Source organism: Rhinatrema bivittatum, chromosome 2, assembly GCF_901001135.1.
Source record: "Rhinatrema bivittatum chromosome 2, aRhiBiv1.1, whole genome shotgun sequence".
Classification (NCBI taxonomy): Eukaryota; Metazoa; Chordata; class Amphibia; order Gymnophiona; family Rhinatrematidae; genus Rhinatrema; species Rhinatrema bivittatum.
The window spans coordinates 369,466,297-369,492,279 of record NC_042616.1 but is presented as its reverse complement, the minus strand read 5'-3'; the positions used below and the strand labels follow the sequence as shown (position 1 = coordinate 369,492,279).

Genomic DNA, 25,983 nt, shown 5'->3' with positions numbered 1-25,983 from the left:
GGGAGATCCTCTTTCCGAAAGAAGCGTCTCATGGTCCGATATGGTTCTATCTCCGAGGGAAGTTCTCCCTCCTCGGGGGGGCTCATCTTCCTCGGTGCAGTCCGAATCCACATAAGTGGGGCTTCCGGGTGGCGAGTGGCCGTGCCTAGGTCTCGAGGGTCCAGGGGCCGGATCATCCGGAACAGAAAAGCCCATTCAAGGAGCAGACTGCATCTGGACAAAGGCGTGGATCCCCTTGAATAATTCCACCCAGGAGAGTGAAGCCGGATCTGCCCTTAGGGGCACCAGGTCTCTCGGGTTCCCTGGCTGCTCACCGCGGCCTGCTAAGTACGGGGTGTTCCCTGAGGAACCGCTAGGCTGGGACCGGTTCTGTACTGGAACTCCCATGGCCTCCTCACATTGGGCACATAGTGAGTCTGCTTCCTCGCTCTGTGTGGCTCTGAGGTTGCATGCTGAGCAGAGGCTTAGAGCTCTTATGCCTGAGTCTGGAGGTGCCGGCTCTGCGGACGTATGGGCTCTCTGATGCTCCATACGCTTTGCAATATGTATCGCCTACTAATATGCGCTTACCTTATGAGTGTGCGCTTATCAACCTGCGCTTAGCTGCATGCGCCTATCAACGGCGTCTTATGAACGTGCGCCTATAACGTGCGCCTATCAACGGCGTCTTATGAACGTGCGCCTATATGTGCGCCTATCAACGGCGTATTATGAACGTGCGCCTATATCGTGCGCCTATCAACGGCGTCTTATGAACGTGCGCCTATAGCGTGTGCCTATCAACGGCGTCTTATGAACGTGCGCCTACCAACGGCGTCTTATGAGCATGCGCCTACCAATGGCGTCTTATGAATGTGCGCCTAGGAATGTGCGCCTATCAATACACGCTTATGGACGTGCGCCTATGCTATCTGTGTGCGCCTAGCCAGCTTGCGCCCGCTTAGCGATGTGCGCCTCTCAGCATGCGCCCAGCAACATGCGTCTAGATAGTGAAGGCGAGTAGGCAGGTAAAATGGCGACCTCCTCGGCGGGCTGCCACGGAGGCAGGCCCCGCGACTCCACACTTCCTCGGAGACCACAGTAAAGATGTACGCCTTACCTTGTCTTCGGCGCTTCCCGGCTGCGACCCGGGCGGTCTCCGGCTGCGGGGGGAGAGGGTGAGTACCTTCACCGCCGCGTCCGAGGAAGTGCACCCGCTGCCTCTAGGCCGCGCCCGAACTCATCTCGCTCGGGGGCCAAGTCCTCGCTGGGACCGAGGCTGCCTCTACGCCGCGCCCGAGCCCTTCTCACTCGGGGGCTAGGTCCCTGCCGCGAGTCGGCCACCGGACCGAGGCTCCTACCTCCAAGGAACCATGGAAGTCAGCTCAGGAAACTCAACTGGGTGAGGGGCTCGTCTTCAGTAGGTTTTCTTCTAGGAATTTAGTTGTTTAGAATTTGGAAACACGCTCAGCGAGCGTGAGGTAGCTCCAAACTGCTTTGGAGACGGAAATTACTGAATTGCTACACTTCTTGTGGGGGTATATGTAACCGTACTGACATCAGATCCGTCTCCAACTGCTAGCATGAGCACACTATACCCACTTGTTTTGAGTCCATCTGCTACATGCTAGGAAAACTCAAATAAATAAATAAATCATTGGTGCAGCAGTTTCCCATCTCAAGCCCCCTTCATAGATGCTGATCCACTGAGCGGCTGCAAAGACTCCAGTATTGGCTGGACAGCTATCTGCACAGACCCCGATGCCATTGATGCCATGTCACCAACATGATGTATTACTCTGTCCCAGACTTGCTAGATCTTCCAATCCAGCTTTTCTCCATAGACTGCCGGATGCCAACATAGTGTAGGAGGTAGTAGGTGAGACACATTCTCCTGGGACACCAGAGGTGTAATAGTGACTGATACTTGCACCCTTTGGAGACTGATACGATTCTCATGATTTAATAGAGGTTGAGCTCTCCTCACCACGGGAGGATTCAAAGCTGCTGCCAGAATGTCCTGGCTCCCATCATCAGGCCTTGACAAAGACCAATGTTAATGCTACTTGGTCTTCATTCAATTCATTCACTCCTCAGTCCCAGAATCAACAAGACTAAATCCTTTGCTTATTTGGGTGGGAGGGGACAATGAATGGTCCATCCACTTGATCCCTCTACTGCTTAATGTCTAGAGGGATCGATGCCCTCGCAATGCCAATGCCCCAAAAGAAGCTGATACAGCTACTTAATCCTTCAATGTCAATCCTCTTATGCAGATTCCAATGGGTTGGACTTATGGATCCCAAAGTGTTTTTCCATGAGGTCAAGCCAGCATTAACATTCTCTAGGGGTCATGGTTGCACAGACAGGAGACCCCCAGAAATCATGGCTGGCACCCAGGCAAATAACATACCTATCATGGTTTCCATTAAAAACATAACCCTCTTGCAGAGGGAGTGCCTGCCAAAGCCACTGGCCTTCTCCAAGACAGATATCAATAAAAAAAAAGTGCAGCAAAAAGAAACAACTCTGTGACAAAACGATGATTGATGCAGCTTAGATGCACCGGTATCGGCGCACAATATGGCTGACAAAAAAAAGAGAGAGAATTTAGAAAACAATCTAAAACCTACCTGCTTTCCTTCCTGGGGAAAGAAGATGGGGCTCCCATGTGTCATAGCATCTAATCTTACCATACGGATATAGTTAGTTGAAGACTCAATTTTCCACTTCTCCATCCCCACCCGGACATAAGACTAGAGGGCCCTCTTTCTCTTCCCCTATAACATTAGAAAGGACCCCCGGTATCTGGTTGCAACAACCCCACATCCCTGTCAGTCCATTTCAAAATATATATTTCTCTAATTTAACCCAAAATTGAAATGAGTTTGACACTCCTGACATAGGATGTTCTCTTGTACAAGAATATACCAGGTTAGGGTTACATTTTTTGTCCTAATAAATGATGACATTCAGAGAGTCAAGACCAGAAAACAGTGGTTTACAAAATCAAAATTAGTAATGTCTTATATTACTATATCTGTTAGTGTAAGTGAAAATAAAAATTTCTTGGCTAAAGCATTTGTCAAGTTTTTTTACTTTAATTTACCTAGCAAAGTCCTGATGTCCTAATATTATACATAATATGGAATAATTAATATTTCTTCAATTAAGGACACACTAAAATCCAAGTAATTTTCATGAAATTTTATGTATTACTGAAAAATTCTGTAAAAACAAATTACTGCAGCCACAAAACTATTTCAGTTTCTTGTTCAAACAAAGAAAATGCTAGAGATTACACTGAGGAGGAAATGAGGGCAATCATAGTAAACTCAGTTGGGTCATAATATATGCTTTAGTCTTTGTCTCAATCTCAACAAAAAGAAAACAAAACTGGAAATATTACCAATATAAAACTTAATAAGCCTATAATGATTTTTCGATATTTCATGTCTGTTAAAAATTCATTTTAGAAATTAAAACTAAGATTTCAAGTTTACCTCATCTCTTTTTCTGTTATTTTTGATTCGGGTAGCAATTTCACCATTTCAGCATAAGCTTCTTTCAGTTCTACAAAGAAAATAACAATGAAAGAGATGCTGTTAGATTTACTACTGAAATCATAAATATTTATGCGATTTACCCTTTAAATGTGAATGTTCAGCTTTCCTGGAATTGAAGCAGTCACTGCTACTGCCTAAGCTTTAGAGAGTAAAACCTGTCCGTGTGCAATTTCATTGTTTAAGGAGAGTTAAGTTATAAAACTGAAGTCATTTTATTTATATGTTTTATATTCTGCTGCCTCCAGAAAATCTTTGGTGTGGATAACAGAGTAGATTACCTGTAACAGGTGCTCTCCGAGGTCAGCAAGATGTCAATCTTCATTTATGGGTGACATGATCTAATGAAGCCTGCCATGGAAACCTTAAGTCAAAGTTTCTAGATCTTAGACTGAGCCTCACCGAGCATGCCCATAGCATGCAATATACCACACATCCATGCAGAGTCCCTTGAGTCCAATAATCCAGCAAAGAAAAGAAAGGGGTGGAGGAGTAGTCTAGTGGTTAGAACAGCAGGCTTTGAACCAGGGACAACAGGGTTCAAATCCTACTGCCACTCCTTGTGTCCTCCTTTATCCTCCATTGCCTCTGGTACAAATTCATCAAAATGCGTTATGCTGGGAATAGGGAGGAGTTTGGGCGGGATTTATGAAAGGAGGGGCAATATCGCACTATGCATTAGCAAGATGTCAGTCTTAAGAGTTATAGAGTCCATCAAGCTAGAGAGAGATAACATAGTAGAAATGACATCTTTGTGAGACTTTACTTACTCCAAATGACATCAAATCTTCACCAAAGTGTACTGTGCTGTTTGTATGTCTCTCTATGCATGAAAAACTAAACCCTGAACCACCACCAACACTTCACCTCAAGCTATTAGCTGCACCTCCTATAGAGATATAAATACTTAACTACTATGAGGGCCTTATAGATTAGGGATGTGAATCGTTTTTCGACGATTAAAATTATCGTCTGATAATTTTAATATCGTCTTAAACCGTTATGGAACACAATACAATAGAGATTCTAACGATTTATCGTGAAAAATCGTTAAATCGTGAGCCGGCACATTAAAACCTCCTAAAACCCACCCCGACCCTTTAAATTAAATCTCCCACCCTCCCGAACCCCCCCCAAATGACTTAAATAACCTGGGTGTCCAGCGGCGGTCCGGAACGGCAGCGGTCCGGAACGGGCTCCTGCTATTGAATCTTGTTGTCTTCAGCCGGCGCCATTTTCCAAAATGGCGCCGAAAAATGGCGGCGGCCATAGAACAACACGATTCCACGGCAGGAGGTCCTTCCGGACCCCCGCTGGACTTTTGGCAAGTCTTGTGGGGGTCAGGAGGCCCCCCCCAAGCTGGCCAAAAGTTCCTGGAGGTCCAGCGGGGGTCAGGGAACGATTTCCCGCCGCGAATCGTTTCCCGTACGGAAAATGGCGCCGGCAGGAGATCGACTGCAGGAGGTCGTTCAGCGAGGGTTCCGGCGCCTCGCTGAACGACCTCCTGCAGTCGATCTCCTGCCGGCGCCATTTTCCGTACGGGAAACGATTCGCGGCGGGAAATCGTTCCCTGACCCCCGCTGGACCTCCAGGAACTTTTGGCCAGCTTGGGGGGGGCCTCCTGACCCCCACAAGACTTGCCAAAAGTCCAGCGGGGGTCCGGAAGGACCTCCTGCCGTGGAATCGTGTTGTTCTATGGCCACCGCCATTTTTCGGCGCCATTTTGGAAAATGGCGCCGGCTGAAGACAACAAGATTCAATAGCAGGAGCCCATTCCGGACCGCTGCCGTTCCGGACCGCCGCTGGACACCCAGGTTATTTAAGTCATTTGGGGGGGGTTCGGGAGGGTGGGAGATTTAATTTAAAGGGTCGGGGGTGGGTTTTAGGAGGTTTTAATGTGCCGGCTCACGATTCTAACGATTTTTCACGATATTTACCCCCCCCAAACGGCAACAATACGATTCCCTCCCCCTCCCAGCCGAAATCGATCGTTAAGACGATCGAGGACACGATTCACATCTCTATTATAGATAGTCTCTCTCTCAGCATGAGATGCGAAATAGGAAGTATCATGGGGCGTGAAAAGTTTACTGCACTATGAGAAGTGCTATTACCGCTTGGTGCTGTAACTCTAAAATTACCCTAAACACGCCCCTTTTTCTTATCAGGGGCATTAGGCCTGTGACATTACAGCATTTGATGAATCTAGGGGTTAGACTGCGAGCCCTTCGGGGGACAGCAGAGTAGCTTACCTGTAACAGGTGTTCTCACAGGACAGCAGGATGTTAGTCCTCACACATGGGTGAGATCATCAGGATGGAGCCCAATTACGGAACACTTTTGTCAAAGTTTCTAGAACTTTGACTGGCACCTACTGGGCATGCCCAGCAATGCACTAACCCTGCATCCAAGCAAGGGTCCCCCTTCAGTCTCGTGTTATAGTAAAAGTACATGCGAAAAATAAAATAAGAAAACGTAAATGAACCCAACTCCACGAGGTGGCGAGCGGGTTTTGTGAGAACAACATCCTGCTGTCCTGTGAGAACACCTGTTACAAGTAAGCAACTCTGCTTTCTCACAGGACAAGCAGGATGGTAGTCCTCACATATGGGTGAGTACCAAGCTGATGATGCCCGAGCAAAGCACCAAATGCACCCAAAGAAGTGCAACAGGCACAACAACAGGGGTGGAAATTTGGTTAGGAGGGCATCCTGAACGGGTCGGTGGAAGGATGTTGGGAAGTTAAACTGAAAACAAGTTGCATAGAATGGACTGGCCAAAGATGGAATCCTGTGCGCCAGCCTTATCTAAGCAATAATGGGCAGCGAACGTACGGAGAGAACTCCAAGTAGCAGCCTTACAAATATCAGCAAGCAGCACCGAACGGAGGTGCGCTACTGATGTCGCCATGGCCCTGACCGAGTGTACTTTTACACGGTCTTGTAGTGGAATGCCTGCTTGCTGGTAGCAAAAGGAAATACATTCCGCCAACCAGGAGGAGAGGGTCTGCTTTTCCCACAGGATTTCCCAATTTGATGTTATCAAAAGAAACGAACAATTTAGTGGATTTCCTGTGGGCCGACAAGCAGTCCAGATAGAAAGCTAGAGCACATTTGCAGTCCAAAGAATGCAGAGCCTGTTCTCCTGGGTTGGAATGGGCCCTGGAAAAGCAGGTAGGTATGATAATAGATTGGTTAATATGAAATCCAGACACTACTTTCGGCAAAAATTTAGGGTGACTGCGGAGCATTATCCTGTCATGCAGAATTTTAGTGTAAGGCGGGTAGGTAACTAATGTCTGTAATTCACTAACTCTGCGAGCGGACGTGATCGCAAGAAGAAAAACTACCTTCCAGGTGAGATAGCAGAGATCACAAGAGTGGAGAGGCACAAACGGAGGTTTCATGAGCTGACCCAAAACCACATTAACGTCCCAAGCAGGGGCAGGAGGGCGCAGTGGAGGTTTTAAATGGAGCAAGCCTCTCATGAAACGTGATACTAAGGGTTGCGTTGAAATGGGGACATTTCCTAAACCCTTATGGTACGCAGACACTGCACTAACATGCACCCTGATAGAGGAAGTTTTTAGTCCTAACTCTGACAGGTGCCAGAGGTAGTCCAGGAACCTCGCAGTGGAACAAGCGAAGGGGTCTATGGACATGGAAGTACACCAGACCGTAAAGCTCTTCCATTTAGAGTGATAAGATCTTCACGTTGAAGGCTTTCGTGAAGCCACAAGGACTTGGGATACAGACTCTGAAATGTTAAAAGGTTGGAGTATTAACCTTTCAACATCCAGGCCGTCATAGACAGAGCTTGGAGTGACGCAGATACCCTTCGTTCTGAGTGATTAGAAGGGGATCCTTCCCCAGAGGAATGTGTCAGCGTACTGATGGATCCTGGAGGATTGGAAACCACACCTGGCGTGGCCAGTGGGGAGCTATCAGAATCATTAATCCCTTGTCCTGCCAGAGCTTCACAAGAGTCTTTGAAAAGAGAGGAAGTGTGGGGTACACATAAAGGAGACTGGTGGTCCAGGAGAGGGCAAAGGCATCTCTTGGTTGTGAGTGGTGACTGCGAATGAGAGAGCAGATGTTGTCTACTTTGTGGTTGTGGACTGACACAAAGAGGTCTATTCGAGGGTAAACCCAATGTTGGAATATCAAGTCCGCTACCGTGGGGTTGAGAGACCACTCGCGTGTGGATGGAAAGTGCGACTCAGCTTGTCCGCCAACACATTGTCCACTCCCGGCTAGTAGCTTGCTTTGAGGCACATTGAGCGGGAAAGAGTCCATTATCCATATCTGTGCAGCTTCCTGATACAGGAGGTAGGAGCCCGTTTCCCCCTTGTTTGTTGATGTACCATATCGCAACCTGATTGTCGTTTTGAATCAGGATGAATTTGTTTGATAGGCAATCCTGAAAGGCCTTGAGGGCATACCTGATTGTCCATAGCTCCAGGAAATTTATCTGGTGTTTGGCTTCCTCTGGAGACCAGGTTCCCTGAGACTGCAGGTCGCCTACGTGTGCACCCCACCCGAGGTTGGATGCGTCTGTTAAAATAATTTGAGGATGGAGGTCATGTGATGTGGTGAAGCTGGAAGGACGTGCTTCGTGCCAGCTCTAAGCACCATCCACCTTAATCCACCGAAATCTGCCTCCATAGACTGGAAAAAGTATTCTTTCTGCAACCGATAAGTGCTGTACATGTCGATCGATAAATTTATGCTTAAATCGGCAACTAGCATGCCCTTGAGAGGGGGAAAAAAAGAAAAAGATAAAGCTAAGGAAACCTCAGACAAGATGGCACTGGCACCAGGCCAAAATCCCCCCTCCCCCCAAGCCACAGAGCAGCATAGAGACATTATGCCAGATTTAACAACTCAAGTTACAGAAGCGGTGGTGAAGGCTTTAGACTCCCGATTTGCTGAGTTGGCCTCTCAGTTTCAGGAACTTAAAAACACCATCAGCGAACTTCCACCTCGCTTAGACCATGCGGAGGCTCGTATTTCCAGTTTAGAAGATGACAATCTTTCCCTGACTACAAAAATCCTCACACTGGAAAAGAAAGTAGAGGAACAAACAAATAAACTTGATGACCTTGAAAACAGGTCCAGAAGAAATAATATCAGGCTAACAGGCTTACCAGAGTCCATAGAAGAGCAAACTATGGAACAGTTTCTTGAAAAATGGTTACCAGAGGCACTGAGTTTAGCAGAATTAGAAGGAAAACTACGAGTTGAACGTGCGCACCGCTTAGGTAAAAAAAAGGATGGGGAACCCCGACCAAGAATGGTTATTGCAAGGATCATAAATTGGTCCCACAAACAAAAAATACTACAAACCTTCAGAACTCAGGGGAATCTTAAGTATCAAACATCCCAAGTGCGCTTGTTTCAAGACTTTTCTGCACCCCTTACTCTAAAGCGGAAAATCTTCAGTCCGATCTGTACAGCACTCTATCTGAAAAACATCAGATTCCAACTTCAGTACCCTGCCACGCTGAAAATATGGCACGCTGGAAAAGCTCACTTTTTCTCCGAGGTAGAAGCAGCAAAAGTCTTTGCAGAAGGAATTGAATAATATATATGCTAATACTGGCAGTTTACCTTAAACAAAACTTTGAAGGAAAGGAAACACCACCAGGGACTCCTCAGCAGGTCACAGTAGAATTAACCGTCAGGAAGATTTCAAGTTATGAAAGTTTAATTCTGATAAAGAAAATGTTTCCTGTTCATTAACCACACAGAATAAAGTTTCAGTGGTTTGTTTGTTTTTTTCCCTATGATGTCAGCACGTTGCAGATAGAGGGAGAACCATGTAATTTGAGAGCATTCTGGGATCCTGCGATGCAGAGGTTTATGCACTGCTTTTTTCTTCGGGCTGGCTGAATACAAGAGCTTGACACTGAGGAGAGACCCCAGCCACCTGGTATCTAATCAGTGACTCATCCAGGAGTGAGAATAGAGGGAGTGTTCAAGCATTTGTTTTGTTTATACCCTCAAGCAGCATCTGAACAGTTGCAGCTTTGGTAACATTTTCAGTGCTGAAGGGATCCTCTCTTTCTTCTCTTAAAGTCTGGTAAAATGTTGTTTGTGGGGTTTTTTTCCTGTTAAAAGTTGTAATAATGTTTTTTTTACCTGGTGGATGGTGCTGAAACACATCAGAACGTGTCCTCTTAACTACCCCTAATTTTAGAGGTAGTAACTTTACTAATGTGTTTTAGAAGGGATGGGAAATGGGAGGAGGGGGGAGGGGGAGAGAAGGGAGGGCAGAGGGGGGGTTCAGGAGAGAGGGGGTGGGAGTCCTAGCTGGAGAATGGAGAGAAACTGGTCTGGCTGTTCAGGTATTGCTTCACTATTATTTAAACTGTCATAACATAGTATGGAGATGGATCTCCAAGTCTGTGAGCCTAGGCTGGGGGGCTCATAGACTCATTATAGCAGACATCACACTAGGTATTACAATTGTTTGTAAAATTAGGTAAGTTAAGATACGATTAGCAAGCTTAAATGTCAATGGGTTGGGGACACCTATTAAAAGAGCAAAAGTTTTACAGGCTCTCCGGAGGGTGAAAGCAGATATAACATGCTTACAAGAGACCCATCTGAATTCAGTCGAGAGTAAAAAATTGCACCGTGAATGGGTAGGTCAAGTATATTTTTCTCCGGCACAAGGGAAGAAAGCTGGGGTTGCAATTTTATTTCACAAAAATGTAAGTTTTCAACTTGTTACCGAAATTGCAGACCCAGAAGGCAGATATACCATACTTGTAGGAACATTAGAGGGGAAAGAAGTTACGATATGTAATCTGTATGGTCCTAACTCCATGTCTCCGAGTTTCTTCCAAAATATAAGAAACCTCTTGCTGACCCACAGACAAGGCTGGCTAATTATTGCAGGGGATTTTAACACAGTTTTGGATCCCCTATTAGACAGATCCACAACACCATATCAGGGAACAGTATGCCCATCCAATACTTGTCTAGCAAACCTCTGCAAGGACCTACAGGTTCTGGACCCCTGGCGGCTCCTACACCCAGAAGAAAGGGATTACACACACCTTTCTAAGGTCCATAAAACCTCCTCCCGTATTGATTACATTTTGGGGGCCCAGGAGATTTTTCCATTTGTTTCCGATGCCAGCATAGGGCATGCGAGTGTCTCGGATCATTCCTTGATATGGATGGACCTCAACATAGGGGTTCGGGCACAGCAAACGCACTGGTGGCGTTTCCCCGCATATATGAAAAATGACCCAGATTTTCATCAATTCCTCCGCTCTAAATGGCTTCTTTTTAAGGAGAGTAATGCACAACACCTGGAAAATGCCCAGCTTTTTTGGGAAACCAGCAAACCGTGCTACGGGGGGAAATAATATCTTACCTGCGACAAAGAAATAAGAAACTAAATGAAAACATTTTACAATTAGAAGGAGAATTAGTACAAGCCAAAAAGCTGATGATTCAACACCCTTCTGAAATCCATATGACGCAATATCATACCATTCTTAGTACATTACAAAATTATTTACATCAGAGAGCAGTTAAGAAACTCCAATTTGCTGAACATAGTTTCTTTCAGTACGGCAACAAATCCGGAAGGTTACTTGCAAATCTGGTCAGATCACGCCGTAGCAAGACATTTATACAGAAACTACGAACCCCTATGGGTACTTGGGCGACTCGGGAGGCGGAAATAGGGGAGACTCTCCGTGCTTTTTATGCCGCTTTATACACTGATGACAGGGGAGGGGGGTAACTAGAGGAAAATGAGTTCTTTAAAAATATTCAGTTACCTCATTTAACTCCCCAACAACTATTAATCTTGAATCAACCCATCATGCCCTCAGAGGTCTCACAGGTCATTAAAAACTGCAAGGTAGGCAAATCTCCGGGCCCAGATGGGTTCTCCTATGACTATTATAAAATACTTGAGAACCAAGTACAAGAGCCTTTATGTCAATTCTTCCAAGCTGGCCTAGCCCAAGGGTTTTTCCCCCCAGACTTTAATAAAGCATATATAACAATACTTCCTAAACCGGGGAAGGATTTGATCCAACCAGCATCTTACCGTCCAATTTCCTTACTTAACTGTGATTTGAAACTGTTAGCTAACATTTTGGCCACTCGGTTGAGTGCTATCCTTCCTCATTTGATATCTAATCATCAAGTGGGTTATGTCAAAGGCAGATCGGCAAGTCTACATATTAATAAACTTATCACAGCCATGGCTTACTGTAACAAACATAAGATACCATCATTAGTGGTCAGTTTCGACTCCGAAAAAGCCTTCGACCGGGTTTCATGGCCTTACCTTTTTTCAGTTTTAGAACGCTATGGCTTTTCGGGGGCAATTATTCAATATCTGTCTCTTCTCTATTCAGACCCTACGTCACATTTGTTGGTTAACGGCATGATCACAGATGCCTTTCTTCCTGGAAGAGGAGTGCGGCAGGGCTGCCCTCTTTCACCACTCCTCTACATATTATCCATCGACCCGTTATTGCGGGCTATTGCTGAGGATAATGACATCCAAGGCTTGGAAATGGGAATACACTCTTTTTGTGTAGCGGCGTTTGCTGATGACGTCTTAATTTTTCTTACTACCCCCCAACACTCATTGCCTAAAGTCTTAGAACATCAGCATAAATTTGGTAGTTTTTCCAGGCTCAAAATAAATAGGGAGAAGTCAGAGGCCATGGCAGTGCACGGTAACCTCCAGCAAAATTGGGGCACGCACTTCCCGCTTAGATGGTCAACTACTCACCTCAAATATTTGGGGGTGATCATCCCTACAGAAGTTGACAAACTTTACCATAGTAATATACTCCCAATGCTGAAGAAACTTAAATCTCACAACAATGGGCATCTCTGCCCTTATCTCTGACGGGAAGAATACATTTTTCAAAATGATTGAGCTGCCCAGATGGTTGTACGTAATGCAGATGCTTCCTCTATGGTTGCATAAGAAGGACCTCCAAGAAATCCACAAATGCCTTCGTCACTTTATATGGGGAGGAAGGAGGGCTAGGCTGGCATTTCATTGGTTAGGAGCACCCTCTCGAGAGGGAGGTTTGGCATGTCCAGATTTTAGGAAATATAATGTTACATGTCTAATGGGACATCTGAAAGACTGGTTCACAGGCACGACATACTGCTCACCACATACCCATCTACAGACTTGGTTCCAGGGCTATGAACTGGCTACTTTAGTTCAGATACCACCCTCCTCGGTACCTAGCGAACTTAGGAATTACATGATTTTGGAATCTGGAAGACTAGCGTGGAAATTCGTGTGCAAGCTCTTCGGGCTAAGGTCCACACTTACACCCTTATTAACCATTCAGGGAAACCCCCAATTTGCTCCCGGATCAGATTCAGCAATATTTCGTCAATGGGCACAGAAGGGGTTAGTTACCATCAGTCAGATTCTCATGCACTCACCAGCGGCTCTATACACTTTTCAGGAATTACAGAATAGGTACCAATTATCCAGCAGAGACTTTTATGCTTATTTGCAACTTAGACATTATGTGATTACTTGGAATTTGCATACTTTCCCTGAAAATCACCTTACCAAGTTAACAAGCATTTTCTCAAATACACGCTTAGGTAAGATATCTTGTTCGCACTATGCTAAAATGTTTAGGGACAATATACCAAATAAACTTTATTCGGAGGTTGTAGCACGATGGGCACACTATCCACTATTCGACCTCTCAGAACATGATGTTAAACAATACATACGACACATTCACAAGGTGTCTGTTAATGCAAACCATAGAGAATTACTATTTAAATTCATTTGGCAACTTTACTACGATCCTGCCACTGCTTTTAAGATGAAAATATGTCAATCAACACTTTGTCTTAAATGTAAAATATCTGAGGGAGATTACCTCCACTGTTTTTGGTATTGTCCAGTGATATGTTCCTTCTGGTCAAAAGTTATAGCTTTATGTTCTACTCTGTATCCTCACTCTATTTCGGCAGACCCCAAGGTATGGTTGTTGGGGCAGTTTGTGGTGGACCAATCAAGATCTGGAAATTCACAAAAACTATTTCTGTGCAAGGCTGCCCTGGAGAAAGCCCCGGAATTTCAACACTGGACAAACAAGATGTTGAAAATGGCTATTTTCGAAAGCAAGACAATTAACCCAGCTCATGGACTTCGTTGGAAAATCACAAGGGAGATATGGACCCCATATATACAAAGCCATACCACGGAGATTCAACAAATGTTTAGGACTTTCTTGGCCTAACTGCTAAGCTACAAAGAAGTGAGGTACTAACCACAGTCTAATGTAAATGATAGAGCGTACTCCTATCTCTATATCTATCTTTTTACTTGTTTCTTCCTGTTTACCACTATGTTACCATTTGCTCACTGCTGTACTGTTGTACTTTGAGGGGGTACACGTGCAGAGGCAATATCACACTGTAACAGATCATAGTATAAATAACTGGAATTTAAAGACAGTCGCAATACAGTCTACATAGAGTCTAAATACAGTTTAAATATAGTCATAAACATAGCCTACAAAACAGACTAGCAACATACCAGCAGGGCGGGGTGGGAGGGGAGGGATGGGGGGGGGGGGGCTAAATGAAGGGGGAAGAGGGGAAGGGTAGAAAAAGAAGCTGGCTCAGAGAAGGTTCAGCTTTCACACTGGGCTGGCAACACTTAATGACTCTAATGACTCTTTTCTGTAATTCAATGCCTCTCTAAAATAGTTTGTTATGCTACTGTTACTGTTTATACAATACGCACATTAAACTATGTATGCATTTCAACTTAATAAAAAAGACATAGGAAAAAAAAATAATAATTTGAGGATCTGGAGCCTGAAATGGAAGGCCTTGAATGAGATTGGAGTGGTGCATCCACCAGGATAGTGACAGATGGAGCTGATTGGTAACCTGGATAATGCTGGACATTGGCTGACAAGCTTGAATCCACTGGCATTTTAAGGTCCACTGCATTACTCTCATGGCTAGGCGAGCCATCAGAGTGACATGCACCAAGGACCGCCAAGTGACCCAGCAGTATGAGGAAGTGACGAGCAATTGAAGATACCAGACTCTGTAGTTGATGCGGCAGAGATATTATGGTGAAAGCACGATCCTGGGGGAAGAAGGCTTTCACCTGCATAGTGTTTAGGTCAGCCCCTATAAAGGATAGGGTTTGGGATGGAACTATCTTGGATTTGGGATAGTTGATTAGAAACCCTAAGGAGATCAGGGTGTTGATAGTGAGACACAGGGAGATTAATGCGCCCTGCTGAGTCGGAGCCCTTATCAACCAATCATCGAGATAAGGGTAGACATGCACACCCTGATTCCTGAGGAAGGTTGCGACCACCACCAGGCACTTGGTGAATACTCGTGGAGCGGACACCAGGCCGAATGGTAGTACACGGTACTGGAAATGACGAGGGACGGCCAGGAATCGTAGGAACTTGCAATGAGAATGAGCAATTGAGATGTGTGTGTAAGTGTCTTAGAGATCTAGAGAGCATAGCCAATCTCCTCTTTGTAGAAGAGGAAGTAGAGAGCCCAAAGTTACCATTTTGAATTTTTCTCTGTGCAAAAATGTGTTTAGTGCGCGGAGGTCCAGTATTGAGTGAACGCCACCTGACTTTTTTGGTATTAGAAAATACCGGGAATAAACCCCCTGCTGGGGTTGAGGGGCTCTGGTTCTATTGCTCGTGATTTGAGAAGGGATGAGACCTCCTGTTCGAGCAAGGGAGAGTGTTCGGCTGTACCTCACTTTAGCAGAGGTGGAGAGTCCACTGGAACAGTCAGGAAATTTAGGTGGTAACCTTGAGTGACTACTGCAAGTATCCACTGGTCTGTGGTGACTGTATGCCAATCGCTGCTGAAGTGGCAGAGCCGACCGGTATGGATGGAAGAGGAGGTTGGCTTACACTCTCTAGGAAGGAGTCAAAACCCTGACGCTGGTCCAGGCTGAGAAGCTGGCTGAGACTTTTGAGGCCGAGTCTGCCTGGATTGACCTTTTTGGTAAGGTGTGGAAGGGCGTCCTCTAGAAGCCGGAGGATAAAATTTCCTTGGCTTGTAGGAAGGGAACTCCACCCCTAAGAGGGGTGGAGTTCCCTTCCACCCCTCTTAGGGGTGGAAGGGAACTCAGATGGCACAGAAGAAAGTTGGTGCAGCATTTCATGGTGGTCCTTCAACTGCGCCACAGTCCCTCGGATCTCTTCCCTGAAGAGATTATCGCCCACACAGGGTAGATCTGCTAACCTGTCTTGGAGTTCTGGTCTTAAGACCGAGGATTTGAGCCAGGCCGTCTTCTTGCACTAATCCCCGCTGCAGACACTCTAGAGGCATTGTCAAAGATATCATATGCAGCGTGGACCTCGTGCTTTCCAGCATCTAGACCTTTCTGAGCTAGAGTATGAAGTTGAGTCTGGAGTTGCTCTGGTAAAGAATCAGAGAAGTCCTGGATCCTCTTAAAAAGGTCTCTGTTATACTGGGTCAGGTATAACTGGTAAGATGCAATGCAAGTTATAAGCATTGAGCCATGGAAGACACGCCTGCCAAAAGCATCCAGGTATTTTTGTTCCTTCCCTGGAGGTATGGAGGAATGAGGTTTTGAATGTCGTGCCTTCTTCTGGGCTGATTCAACGACCACAGAGTGATGATCCAACTGTGACTTTTGGAACCCAGGAGCTGACTGCACCAGATATGTGGCATCTGTCTTGCGATTGACAGGTGGGACGGAACATGGGTGTTCCCAGTTTCTCTTCAGGAGATCAAGCAGGATTTCATAGATAGGTATAGACATGATTTCCTTAGGAGCATCAAGAAACTGGAGTACTTTCAGCATCTTGTGCCTAGAATCCTCTTCTGTCTGAAGCTGAAAGAGAAAGGTTTCAGACATTTCCTTGATGAAATTAATAAAAGACAGATCTTCTGGTGGAGAGCGTCATCTTTCATCTGGGGAGAGGGCTCTGATGGTAGATCATCTGTATCCTGGGACGAATCATCGGTCCAAGGATTATAGGGTTGATCTCCAGCACCTAGTGGGTCTCCAGCAGGGAGAAATGGTGCTAATCCTGAAGGACCAGGTCTAGGCATCGACGGCATCGGAGGTGGCACCGACGGCATCAATGGAGGCACCGAAGGACGAGTCTGTGGTAAGATCCCAGATGGTGGAACGGGTATCGGTGTTTCCTCCTCATCCGATAATGGAATCAGTGTAGAAGGCACTAGACCCACCAATGCTCTCTGTTCCATCGGAGGCAGGGCACCGATCAACGCATCCAGTCTACCCAGCAGCGGTGCGAGCGCTACAGGAATTGGATTGGTGTCTGGCTCGGGGGCCTGTACCGGCGTTGATGGAGGTTGGAAGCCCTGAAGTGCTTTACTGATGGCCTCTTGGATCATCTGATCCAATTCCTCACGGAAGCTTGGGGCGTGAAACCCCAGCACCGGAGTAGGAGGCAGCATTGGCATAGCCGGCGGGTCCACCGAAGGTGGAATTGCGGACCCCGGCACCACTGAAGGTGGGGAATGCCTCAGTGACCCAGTCACAGAAGAGGATGGGGTCTTTTCTGGACAGGGCTTCTTTGTCGGTGGCTCTGTCGACGTCGATGCCGAGGACTGGCCTGGATCGACGGACTGAGCCTTCTGATGCCGGTGTCGACGCTTTTCACGATGTTCTCCTCGGTCCTTTTCTTGAGGAGGCAATCGACACCTTTGGAATCGTCGATGCCGGTCGACCAGCAGCGGTGTCTCTGTGCTGGCGAGAAGTCGATGGCACTGGCTCGGACGACGTCGAAGCTATCGATGGAGTCAGGGTTTTTAACTGAAAGAGAAAGTCCATTTTCTCTAAATGAGCCTTGCGGCCCTTCGGTGTCATTTGGGCACATTTGGTGCAAGTTAGGACATCGTGGTCGGACTCCAAACACATAACACAGACCCCCATGTGGGTCAGTGATGGACATTGTACGAGTACAGTCTGGGCACTGATGAAAACCCAACGCCACGGCTCCGACAAAAATTTAACTGTGGTGCGGTTGATGGCCGGTAGGCCCCAAAGGGATAACTCGATGGGAATCGACCGCAACAAGGGTAAACCTTACCTTTCGACTGCGGAGTATGGATATCGATAGGCGGACCCCTATGAGGTAAAATGTTTTGAAATTTTTGAAAGAAGTTCCGTAAGGAAAATTGTCAGGATTATCAAGAGCTCCTTAACCCGCATGGCTACTGCTGCGTGGAAAAAAGAAGACTGAAGGGGGACCCCTGCTGGATGCAGGGTCAGTGCATTGCTGGGCATGCCCAGTAGGTGCCAGTCAAAGTTCTAGAAACTTTGACAAAAGTGTTCCTTGATTGGGCTCCATCCTGATGATGTCACCTATATGAGGACTACAATCCTGCTTGTCCTGTGAGAAAGAGAAATAACTACAATACCTGAATGTAATCTGCTTTGAAGTGCTGAAAAACATAATATAAATAAATAAATGAAATAAATAAAAATAAAGTACCCATTTCATGGGGAAGCAGGTGAATATTGTGAGGACCAGCATCCTTTTGTCCTCAGAGAACACCTGTTATAGGCAAGCAACTCTGCTTTGTCAGAGGATAAACATTATGGGAGTTCTCATATATGGGTAATCCCTAGTTACAGGTAGCCCCCAACAAAAAAATGGGGGAACAAAAAAGTGCCAACATGCACAACAATAACAATTAATAATCCTTTTTTGTAACATATCTTACACACCCTAAAAAGGGGGCAGCATGGAACAAGAACAGGCGGCCCAAGGCAGGGAGGGAGATGGGTTCCATACCTCAAATAAGCTCCGAAGGACAAACTGGCCAAATCTCCTGTCACATCGGCCATCCCTATCCAAGCAGTAAAGTGATGTGAATGAGTGGAGAGAACTCCACGTCGCAGCCTTGCAGATCTCCTCTATGGGAACTAATCTCAAGTGAGCCACCGACACTGCCATGGCTCAGACAGAATGAGCCTTGACATGGTTCACTATAATCAAGCCCGCCTGGGCATAACAGAAGGAGATGCAATCTGCTAGCCATTGGAGAGCATCTATTTGGCAACAGCGATGTTCATCTTATTCAAATGAAAAGAAACAGAGCTGAGTGAATTTTCTATGGTATTTTGTCTGCTCTAGTTAGAAGGCCAAGGCTCTCTTGCAAGGCTTGTTCACTGTAGTGGACATGTGACCTAGAGGAAAAAAAAAAGGATGAAAGGACTATCAACTGATTAAGATGAAATTCTGACACCATCTTGGGCAAGAACTTAGGATGAGTGCGTAAGACCACCCTGTCTTGATAAAACTTAGTATAAGGTAGATAAGTTACTAAGGCCCGAAACTCACTAACCATGCGCACTGAAGTGACTGCCACCAGAAATACAACTTTCCAGGTCATTTACTTCAGGTTACAAATATGCAGTGTCTCAAAAGGTGTTTCATCAGCTGAGACAACACCACACTGAGATCCCATGACACCGCAGGAGGTATGATGGGAGGATTCAAATGAACAGATCCAACATGAAATGTTCAACATAGTGACTGTATGCACCAATCGCACTAAAATATACTCTGACTTAGTTGGTCTTGCGACCAGCGCCAGATAGATGTAGAAGGTAGTCAAGCAGTTATCGTGTGAAGCAGGAGAAAGGGTCTAGGGACTTTTGCTCACACCACTTGGCAAACCTCCTCCGCTTCAGTCCATAGGACTTTCTAGTGGAAGACTTCCTTGAAGCCAAAAGATCATGAGACATCTTCAGGGAGATCAAGAGGGTTTGCAGAATCCACCTCTCAACATCCAAGCAGCAAGCGAGACAGACTACAGGATGGGATGTCACAACCTGCCCTGCTCTTGAGTGATGAGATCTGGGGAAACCCCCAGCCTGATCGATTCATGCTTCCACAGGAGTGGAAACCAAATCTGTTATATACTCTTTCGGACAATAGAAGGGCTAGGGGGGCACTCCATTAAGTTAGCAAGTAGCACATTTAAAACTAATCAGAGAAACTTCTCTCTAACTCAACTCACAATAGCCAGAGGATGTGGTTAGTGCAGTTAGTGTAGCTGGATTTAAAAATGGTTTGGATAAGTTCTTGGAAGAGAAGTCCATTAACTGCTATTAATCAAACTGACTTAGGGAATAGCCACTGCTATTACTGGCATCAGTAGCATGGGATCTATTTAGTTTTTGGGTACTTATCTGGATTGGCCACTGTTGGAAACAGGGGCTAGGCTTGATGGACCCTTGGCTGACCCAATATGACAATTTCTTATGTTCTCATGTCTTGGCCAGTTGGGGGCTATGGGAATCATGGTCCCTCTGTTCTCTTTGAGCTCCAAAGTCTTCACCACCAGCAGGATTGGAGGATAGGCATACAGAAGACCTTGACTCCAATGAAGGGCAAAGGCGCCTGAGGCTAGCTTGCCTTGTGCATAGAAAAGAGCAATACCTTTCTGTTCCAGGGAGACAAAAGGATCCACCTCCACGAGTGCCCCAGAGGCAGAAGATACGATCCACCATTCCCTGGTTCAGGGATCATTCATGGGGCCTCAAGGACTGACTTAGTCTGTCCGCCAACATGTTCTCCACGCTGACCAGGTAACTGGCTTGAGCAATATTCCATGAGAGATGGCCCAGCTCCACAACTGGGCAACCTCCTAACATAGAATGTACGAACCCGTACTTCCCTGCTTGTTGATGTAACCACCACTTGAATGTACCTCTGAACAAGGACAACTTTATTGGACAGCCAATCTCTGAAAGCCCATAGAGCATACCAAATTACATGGATCTCCAGGAAATCTATCTGGTAAGGACATTCCTAGGTGGACCACGAGCCCTGGGTGCAGAGTCCATCTACATAAGCTCCCCAGTCCAAGGTGGATGCATAATAAGGATAATCTGAATTGGAGAAATTTGGAAAGGAATTCCCCATACTAGATTGGAATTGTCCCACCACCAGAATAGAGAGACCCAGAGCAGCAGAGTGATGCGGATGCACTCCCCCAGGTCCTTAGTGCCTGCAATCAATCTCAACAGGTGCCAAGCTGATGTCTGCAGACTCATCTGGACCTCTTCTGCTAAGTCACTCAAGGTTGCGGCCCATTGCTGAGGGAGGAAGGTTCTTGCCTGAGTCGTGTCTAGCAGAGCTCTGATAAACTCCAATTGAGGTGACGGACTAGTTAATGATGAACCCTAGTAACTCCAATACGTGGATAGTCACGTGCATAGACTCCTCGGCTCCTGCCCAAGACACGCTCTTGACCAGCCAATCATCCAGTTAGGAAAAATATGTGTACTCCCAGCCTGCACAGCTGTGCACCTATCAAAGCCAGGCATTTTGTGAACACACGAAGGGCGGATGCAAACCCAAATGGCAGAACACGATACTGGAGGTGTTAGTTTCTCACCACGATTCTGAGATATTGCTTGTGAAAAACCTTCCCTCTAAGTTGTGTGCATGCTCACCCACACACAACTTCTCACACTGATGCACACTTTTCTCCCTCAGCGCAGGAAGGATGGAGGGGTCATGGTGAAGCTCATCTCACCGTGGCCCACAGAGCTGAGAAGGTTTGCACTGCTACTGTGGAATTCATCTTACCAAAGCCCAAAGAAAAGAGGAGGCCAGAGGGGCTGTGATACAGCTCATCCTACCATGGCCCAAAGAGAAGAGGCAGCCAAAGAAGCTGCAGTGGAGCTCAAATCACGGAGCCCAAAGAGAAGAGGAAGTCCTGAACGTGGGTGTGAGAACCTGTGTACGTGTGTGTATGGGAGAGCCTGTGTGTTGAGTATAGGCTCTCCCAGGAACATTACACACACACACACACACACACACACACTCACAGACACACGTGTATGCAAAGGAGAGAGAGAGGGAGCGTGTGTGAAAACAAATATGTTGGATAGTGTGTGTGTGTGTGTGAGAGCAAAGAAAGTCTGTGTGGTCCTACCTCCCCCAATCCATGACAATCCCCCCCCTCTGCCAGCTGCTAACAAACCTAAAATTAATACATTATCTCTATGTGGACGACATACAGATTCTGATCCCCATAATAGAATCCCTCTCAAAAACACTCATATTCTGGGAAAACTGCCTCCAATCCATCAACCTTCTTCTCACCAGTCTGAACTTGGTCCTTAACGCTGTCAAGACAGAACTCCTTCTCATCTCCTCCGACCACACCGTTCCCCCTCTACAGTCCCCTCACACTAACCAGATCACACAAGTAAGAGACCTCGGTGTAATCCTCGACAACCGTCTGAACTTAAAGAAATCCATTAACACAACCAAGGACTGCTTTTACAAACTACAAATTCTAAAAAGGCTCAAACCCCTCCGTCATTTCCATGATTTTAGGACAGTCCTCCAAACCATGCTCTTTGCCAAGATAGACTACTGTAACGCCCTCCTCCTTGGTCTTCCCATCTCCACCACAAAACCACTACAGATGCTCCAGAACGCGGCAGTCAGATTCTTGACTAACACCAACCGCGGAGACCACATCACTCCCATCCTCCGGAACCTGCATTGGCTGCCAATAATCTACAGAATCTTACACAAGTCCCTCACCATAATCCACAAAACCATCCACAAACAGCTCCAGCTCGACCTTCAGATCCCATTCAGACTCCACACCTCCACTAGACCCATCAGAGAAGTGTACCAAGGAACCCTGCATGTCCCCTCCACCAAAGCCACATGTCGCACAGCCACCAAAGAATGGGCATTCTCGATAGCGGGACCTGCCATTTGGAATACCATGCCCCCTGACCTCAGACTGGAACCCTGCCTGCAAACATTTCGGAAAAAACTCAAGACTTGGCTATTCCTCCAAGCCTTCCCTTAAACGTTCCGAACTATGGAATTCTCCATTTAACCATACCTCGCTATTTAGGTAGCTAGGCACCGCCCATCCACAGTTTGCTAAGTTTTTCTCTCTCTTCCTCTTTCCTTGGTTCCTGCTACTTCAGATTCCAAATGTAACTTTGCCTCTTGTCAAATGATTTGTTAATGTTAACCTCCATGTTCTTTGTAAACCGATATGATATGATCCGTATCATGAATGTCGGTATAGAAAAGAGTTAAATAAAAATCTTAGGGTGACTGGAAATCAAAAGATTACATCTTTGTACTACTTGATTTATCATTAGCATTCAATACCACTGACCATAGACTTTTAATCCACAAATTGAAGGACATTGGTATCGCTGATGCTGGGCTTAAATGGTTTTGCTCTGACCGCCAACCACTCTGTGAAGAAATATTTTCTGATGTTGGCTCGGAGATGTTTTGCCTGAAGTTTCATATCATAAGCCCTAGTTTTGCAGTTTCCTTTCCAGTGGAAATAGCTTGTTTGTGCATCTTTAATACTTTTCACGTATTTGAAGATTTGTATATCTCCCCTACACCTTTTCTCATTCAGGGTATACATATTCAGGTCATTTAGTCTCATCTCATATGGCTTTTGTTGCAGACCCCACACCATTTTGGTCGCTTTTCTCTGGACTACTTCCATCCTGTCCTTATCCTTTTTGAGAGAAGGTCTCCAGAACTGAACATAGTACCTTCCAGGTGAGGTCTCGCCAAAGAACTGTACAAGGGCATTATCACCTTTTTCCTGCTGGTTATTCCCCTAAGTAGCCCAGCATTTCTCTGTCACATTGCTTCATTGCCTTCAGATCACCAGACTTACCCTAATGTCCCTCTTCCAATCTGTGCACATTAGTCTTTCATCCCCAAACTCATACTGTTCTTTTGGATTACTGTTCCCTAAATGAATGACTCTGCACTTCTTAGCACTGAATCCCAGCTGTCAAACCTTCAACCAGTCGTCCAAGACTTCTTAAATGACCTTTCATTCTCTCTACCCCTTCAGGTGTGTCCATTCTGTTTCATATCTTAGTGTCATCTGCAAAAAGACAAACTTTTCCTTCTAACCTTTCTACAAAGCCACTCATGAAGATATTGAACAGAATCAATTCCAAAACTGATCACTGAGGTATTCTCCACTTAACACTGCTCTCTCTTCAGAATGAGTTCCATTTCCCATTACACACTGTCGCCAGTCAGTCAACCAATTTATAATCCATTCCACCAATTTATCACCCACTCCCAGGCTTCTCATTTTATTCATGATCCTCTAAGTGGGAGTGTAACAAACGCTATGCTGAAACTGAAGTAGATCACAATGAGCACTTTTCCTTGATCTAATTCTCTAGTCGCCCAATCAAAAACAAACAGATTTGACAGGACCTTCCTCAGGTGAAACCTTGCTGCTTCGGATCCAGTAAGCCGCTGGATTGTAGACAGTTCGCTATCCTTTCCTTCAGCACAGCCTCCATTAAATTTTCCCACCACCAAGGTAAGGCTAATTAGTTTATTATTTCCCACCACCAAGGTAAGGCTAATTCGTTTATTATTTCTAGCCTCTTCTCCCATTCCCAGTGTGTATTGGAGTTCCCTTAGTATCTAGGAATGTACCTCAAACAGCCCCATGGCCTTTTCTTCCCATCCTCGTCTGTAAATGGTGCTGCATCTACACCACTCCCACACATGGTCTTGTCAACTAACATCGGTCCTACTCCATGGTCTTTTTTAGTGAACATTTAACTGAAGTATAAGAAAATTATTCCTTACCTGCTAATTTTCGTTCCTGTAGTACCATGGATCAGTCCAGACGGTGGGTTATGTCCCCCGTCCAGCAGATGGAGTCAGAACAGAGCTCGAGGGCTCCGCCTCCTATACCAGCTCACCCTCTGCTGGAGCTCAGTATCGTGAATAACAAAGCCCAAAAGAGCAATAACAAAACAATTTGGATCAAAACCCTGACGAAAGTCAACATCAAGAACAATAAAACAGGCATGACCTAACAAAAAGAGGTCGCCAACGTCAATTTGTGAGGAGCTGTACAACTCTGATAGAGAACCAGAGAGAAGAAAGAAGAGACAGTAGATAACAATGAATCCGAGCAGGTCGCAAGATCCCAGCGTGGTGGGCGTCTGGACTGATCCATGGTACTACAGGAACGAAAATTAGCAGGTAAGGAATAATTTTCTTTTCCCTGTACGTACCAGGATCAGTCCAGACGGTGGGATGTACCAAAGCTTCCCTACTATGGGTGGGCCCCTGAGAGCCCTGCTCGGAGAACCTGATCGCCAAATTGCCCAGGAGCCGAGGGCGCCAGGTGTAGGCGATAATGCTTAGCGAAGGTATGCAGCGACTTCCACGTCGCCGCCCGGCAAATTTCCTGTGGGGAGACGGCACGAGACTCCGCCCAAGACGCTGCGTGAGAGCGTGTAGAATGAGCTCGAACGCCCCTGGGCGGATCCCGACCGGCCCCGATATAAGACGACGAGATGGCATCCTTGATCCAGCGGGCGATGGTCGTCTTTGAAGCCGAGGAGCCCTTCTTAGGTCCCGACCAGAGCACAAACAAATGATCGGAAACCTGAAAGGCATTGGTAACCTCTAGGTAGTGGAGTAAGACTCGCTTGACGTCCAAGTGACGAAGAGACCTCGACTCCTCTGGAGAGAACGCCGGGAGTTCCACCGTCTGATTCACGTGAAACGAAGAGACCACCTTCGGGAGGAAGGAAGGTACTGTACGCAGCGAGATCCCCGCCTCCGAAATGCGAAGGTAGGGTTCCCTGCAGGAAAGAGCCTGCAGCTCCGAGATTCGACTGGCAGAGCATATTGCCACGAGAAAAACTGTCTTCATAGTAAGATCTTTAAGCGAAGACTCCTGTAGAGGTTCGAAAGGAGCTCCCGCTAGGGCCCGGAGAACCAGGTTAAGACTCCACGACGGACAAGGGTCCCTGACCGGCGGCCGTAGATGTTTGGCCCCCTTCAGGAATCGGGCGATATCCGCCTGGAGAGGCAGGGCGACCGGTGTCTGTACCAGAACATTCAGGGCCGCTACCTGCACACGTAGGGAATTGTATGCAAGACCCTTATCCAGCCCGTCCTGCAAAAATTGAAGGATCAGAGGTACCGACGCCTCCGTGGGTCGGGCCCCATGATCGGTACACCAGGCCTCGAAGACCTTCCACACTCGCACATAAGCAACAGAGGTAGAAGGTTTGCGGGCCCGGAGCATCGTAGAGATTACCGCCTCCGGGTAGCCTCGTCGGCGGAGGCGGCGCCGTTCAAAAGCCAAGCCGCAAGACAAAAGAGTGCCGCCTGCTCGAAAAAATACCGGTCCCTGCTGCAGGAGCCGAGGAAGATGACTCAGGCGTAACTGTCCGTCCACTGCCATGTGAAGCAGGTCTGCAAAGCAAGGACGACGCGGCCACTCTGCAGCTACCAGAATCACGGGACCGCTGTGAGTTTCTATCCTGCGGAGTATCTTGCCCACTAAGGGCTAGGGAGGAAAAACATAGAGCAGTTGATCTGCCGGCCACGGCAGCGCTAGAGCATCCA

At 46.5% G+C, this 25,983-nt stretch overlaps 1 protein-coding gene across 8 annotated transcripts in view; it reads right to left on the bottom strand.

Annotated features, from left to right (window-relative positions):
• The window catches only part of LOC115084722, a 664,924-nt gene that overhangs the window by 291,991 nt on the left and 346,950 nt on the right, over positions 1-25,983 (bottom strand). For all 8 annotated transcript variants that reach the window (XM_029589949.1, XM_029589957.1, XM_029589951.1 and 5 more), the window contains one exon: positions 3,483-3,552. In XM_029589949.1, coding sequence (XP_029445809.1) covers positions 3,483-3,552 — 70 coding nt within the window. The remainder of the gene's footprint in view (positions 1-3,482; positions 3,553-25,983) is intronic.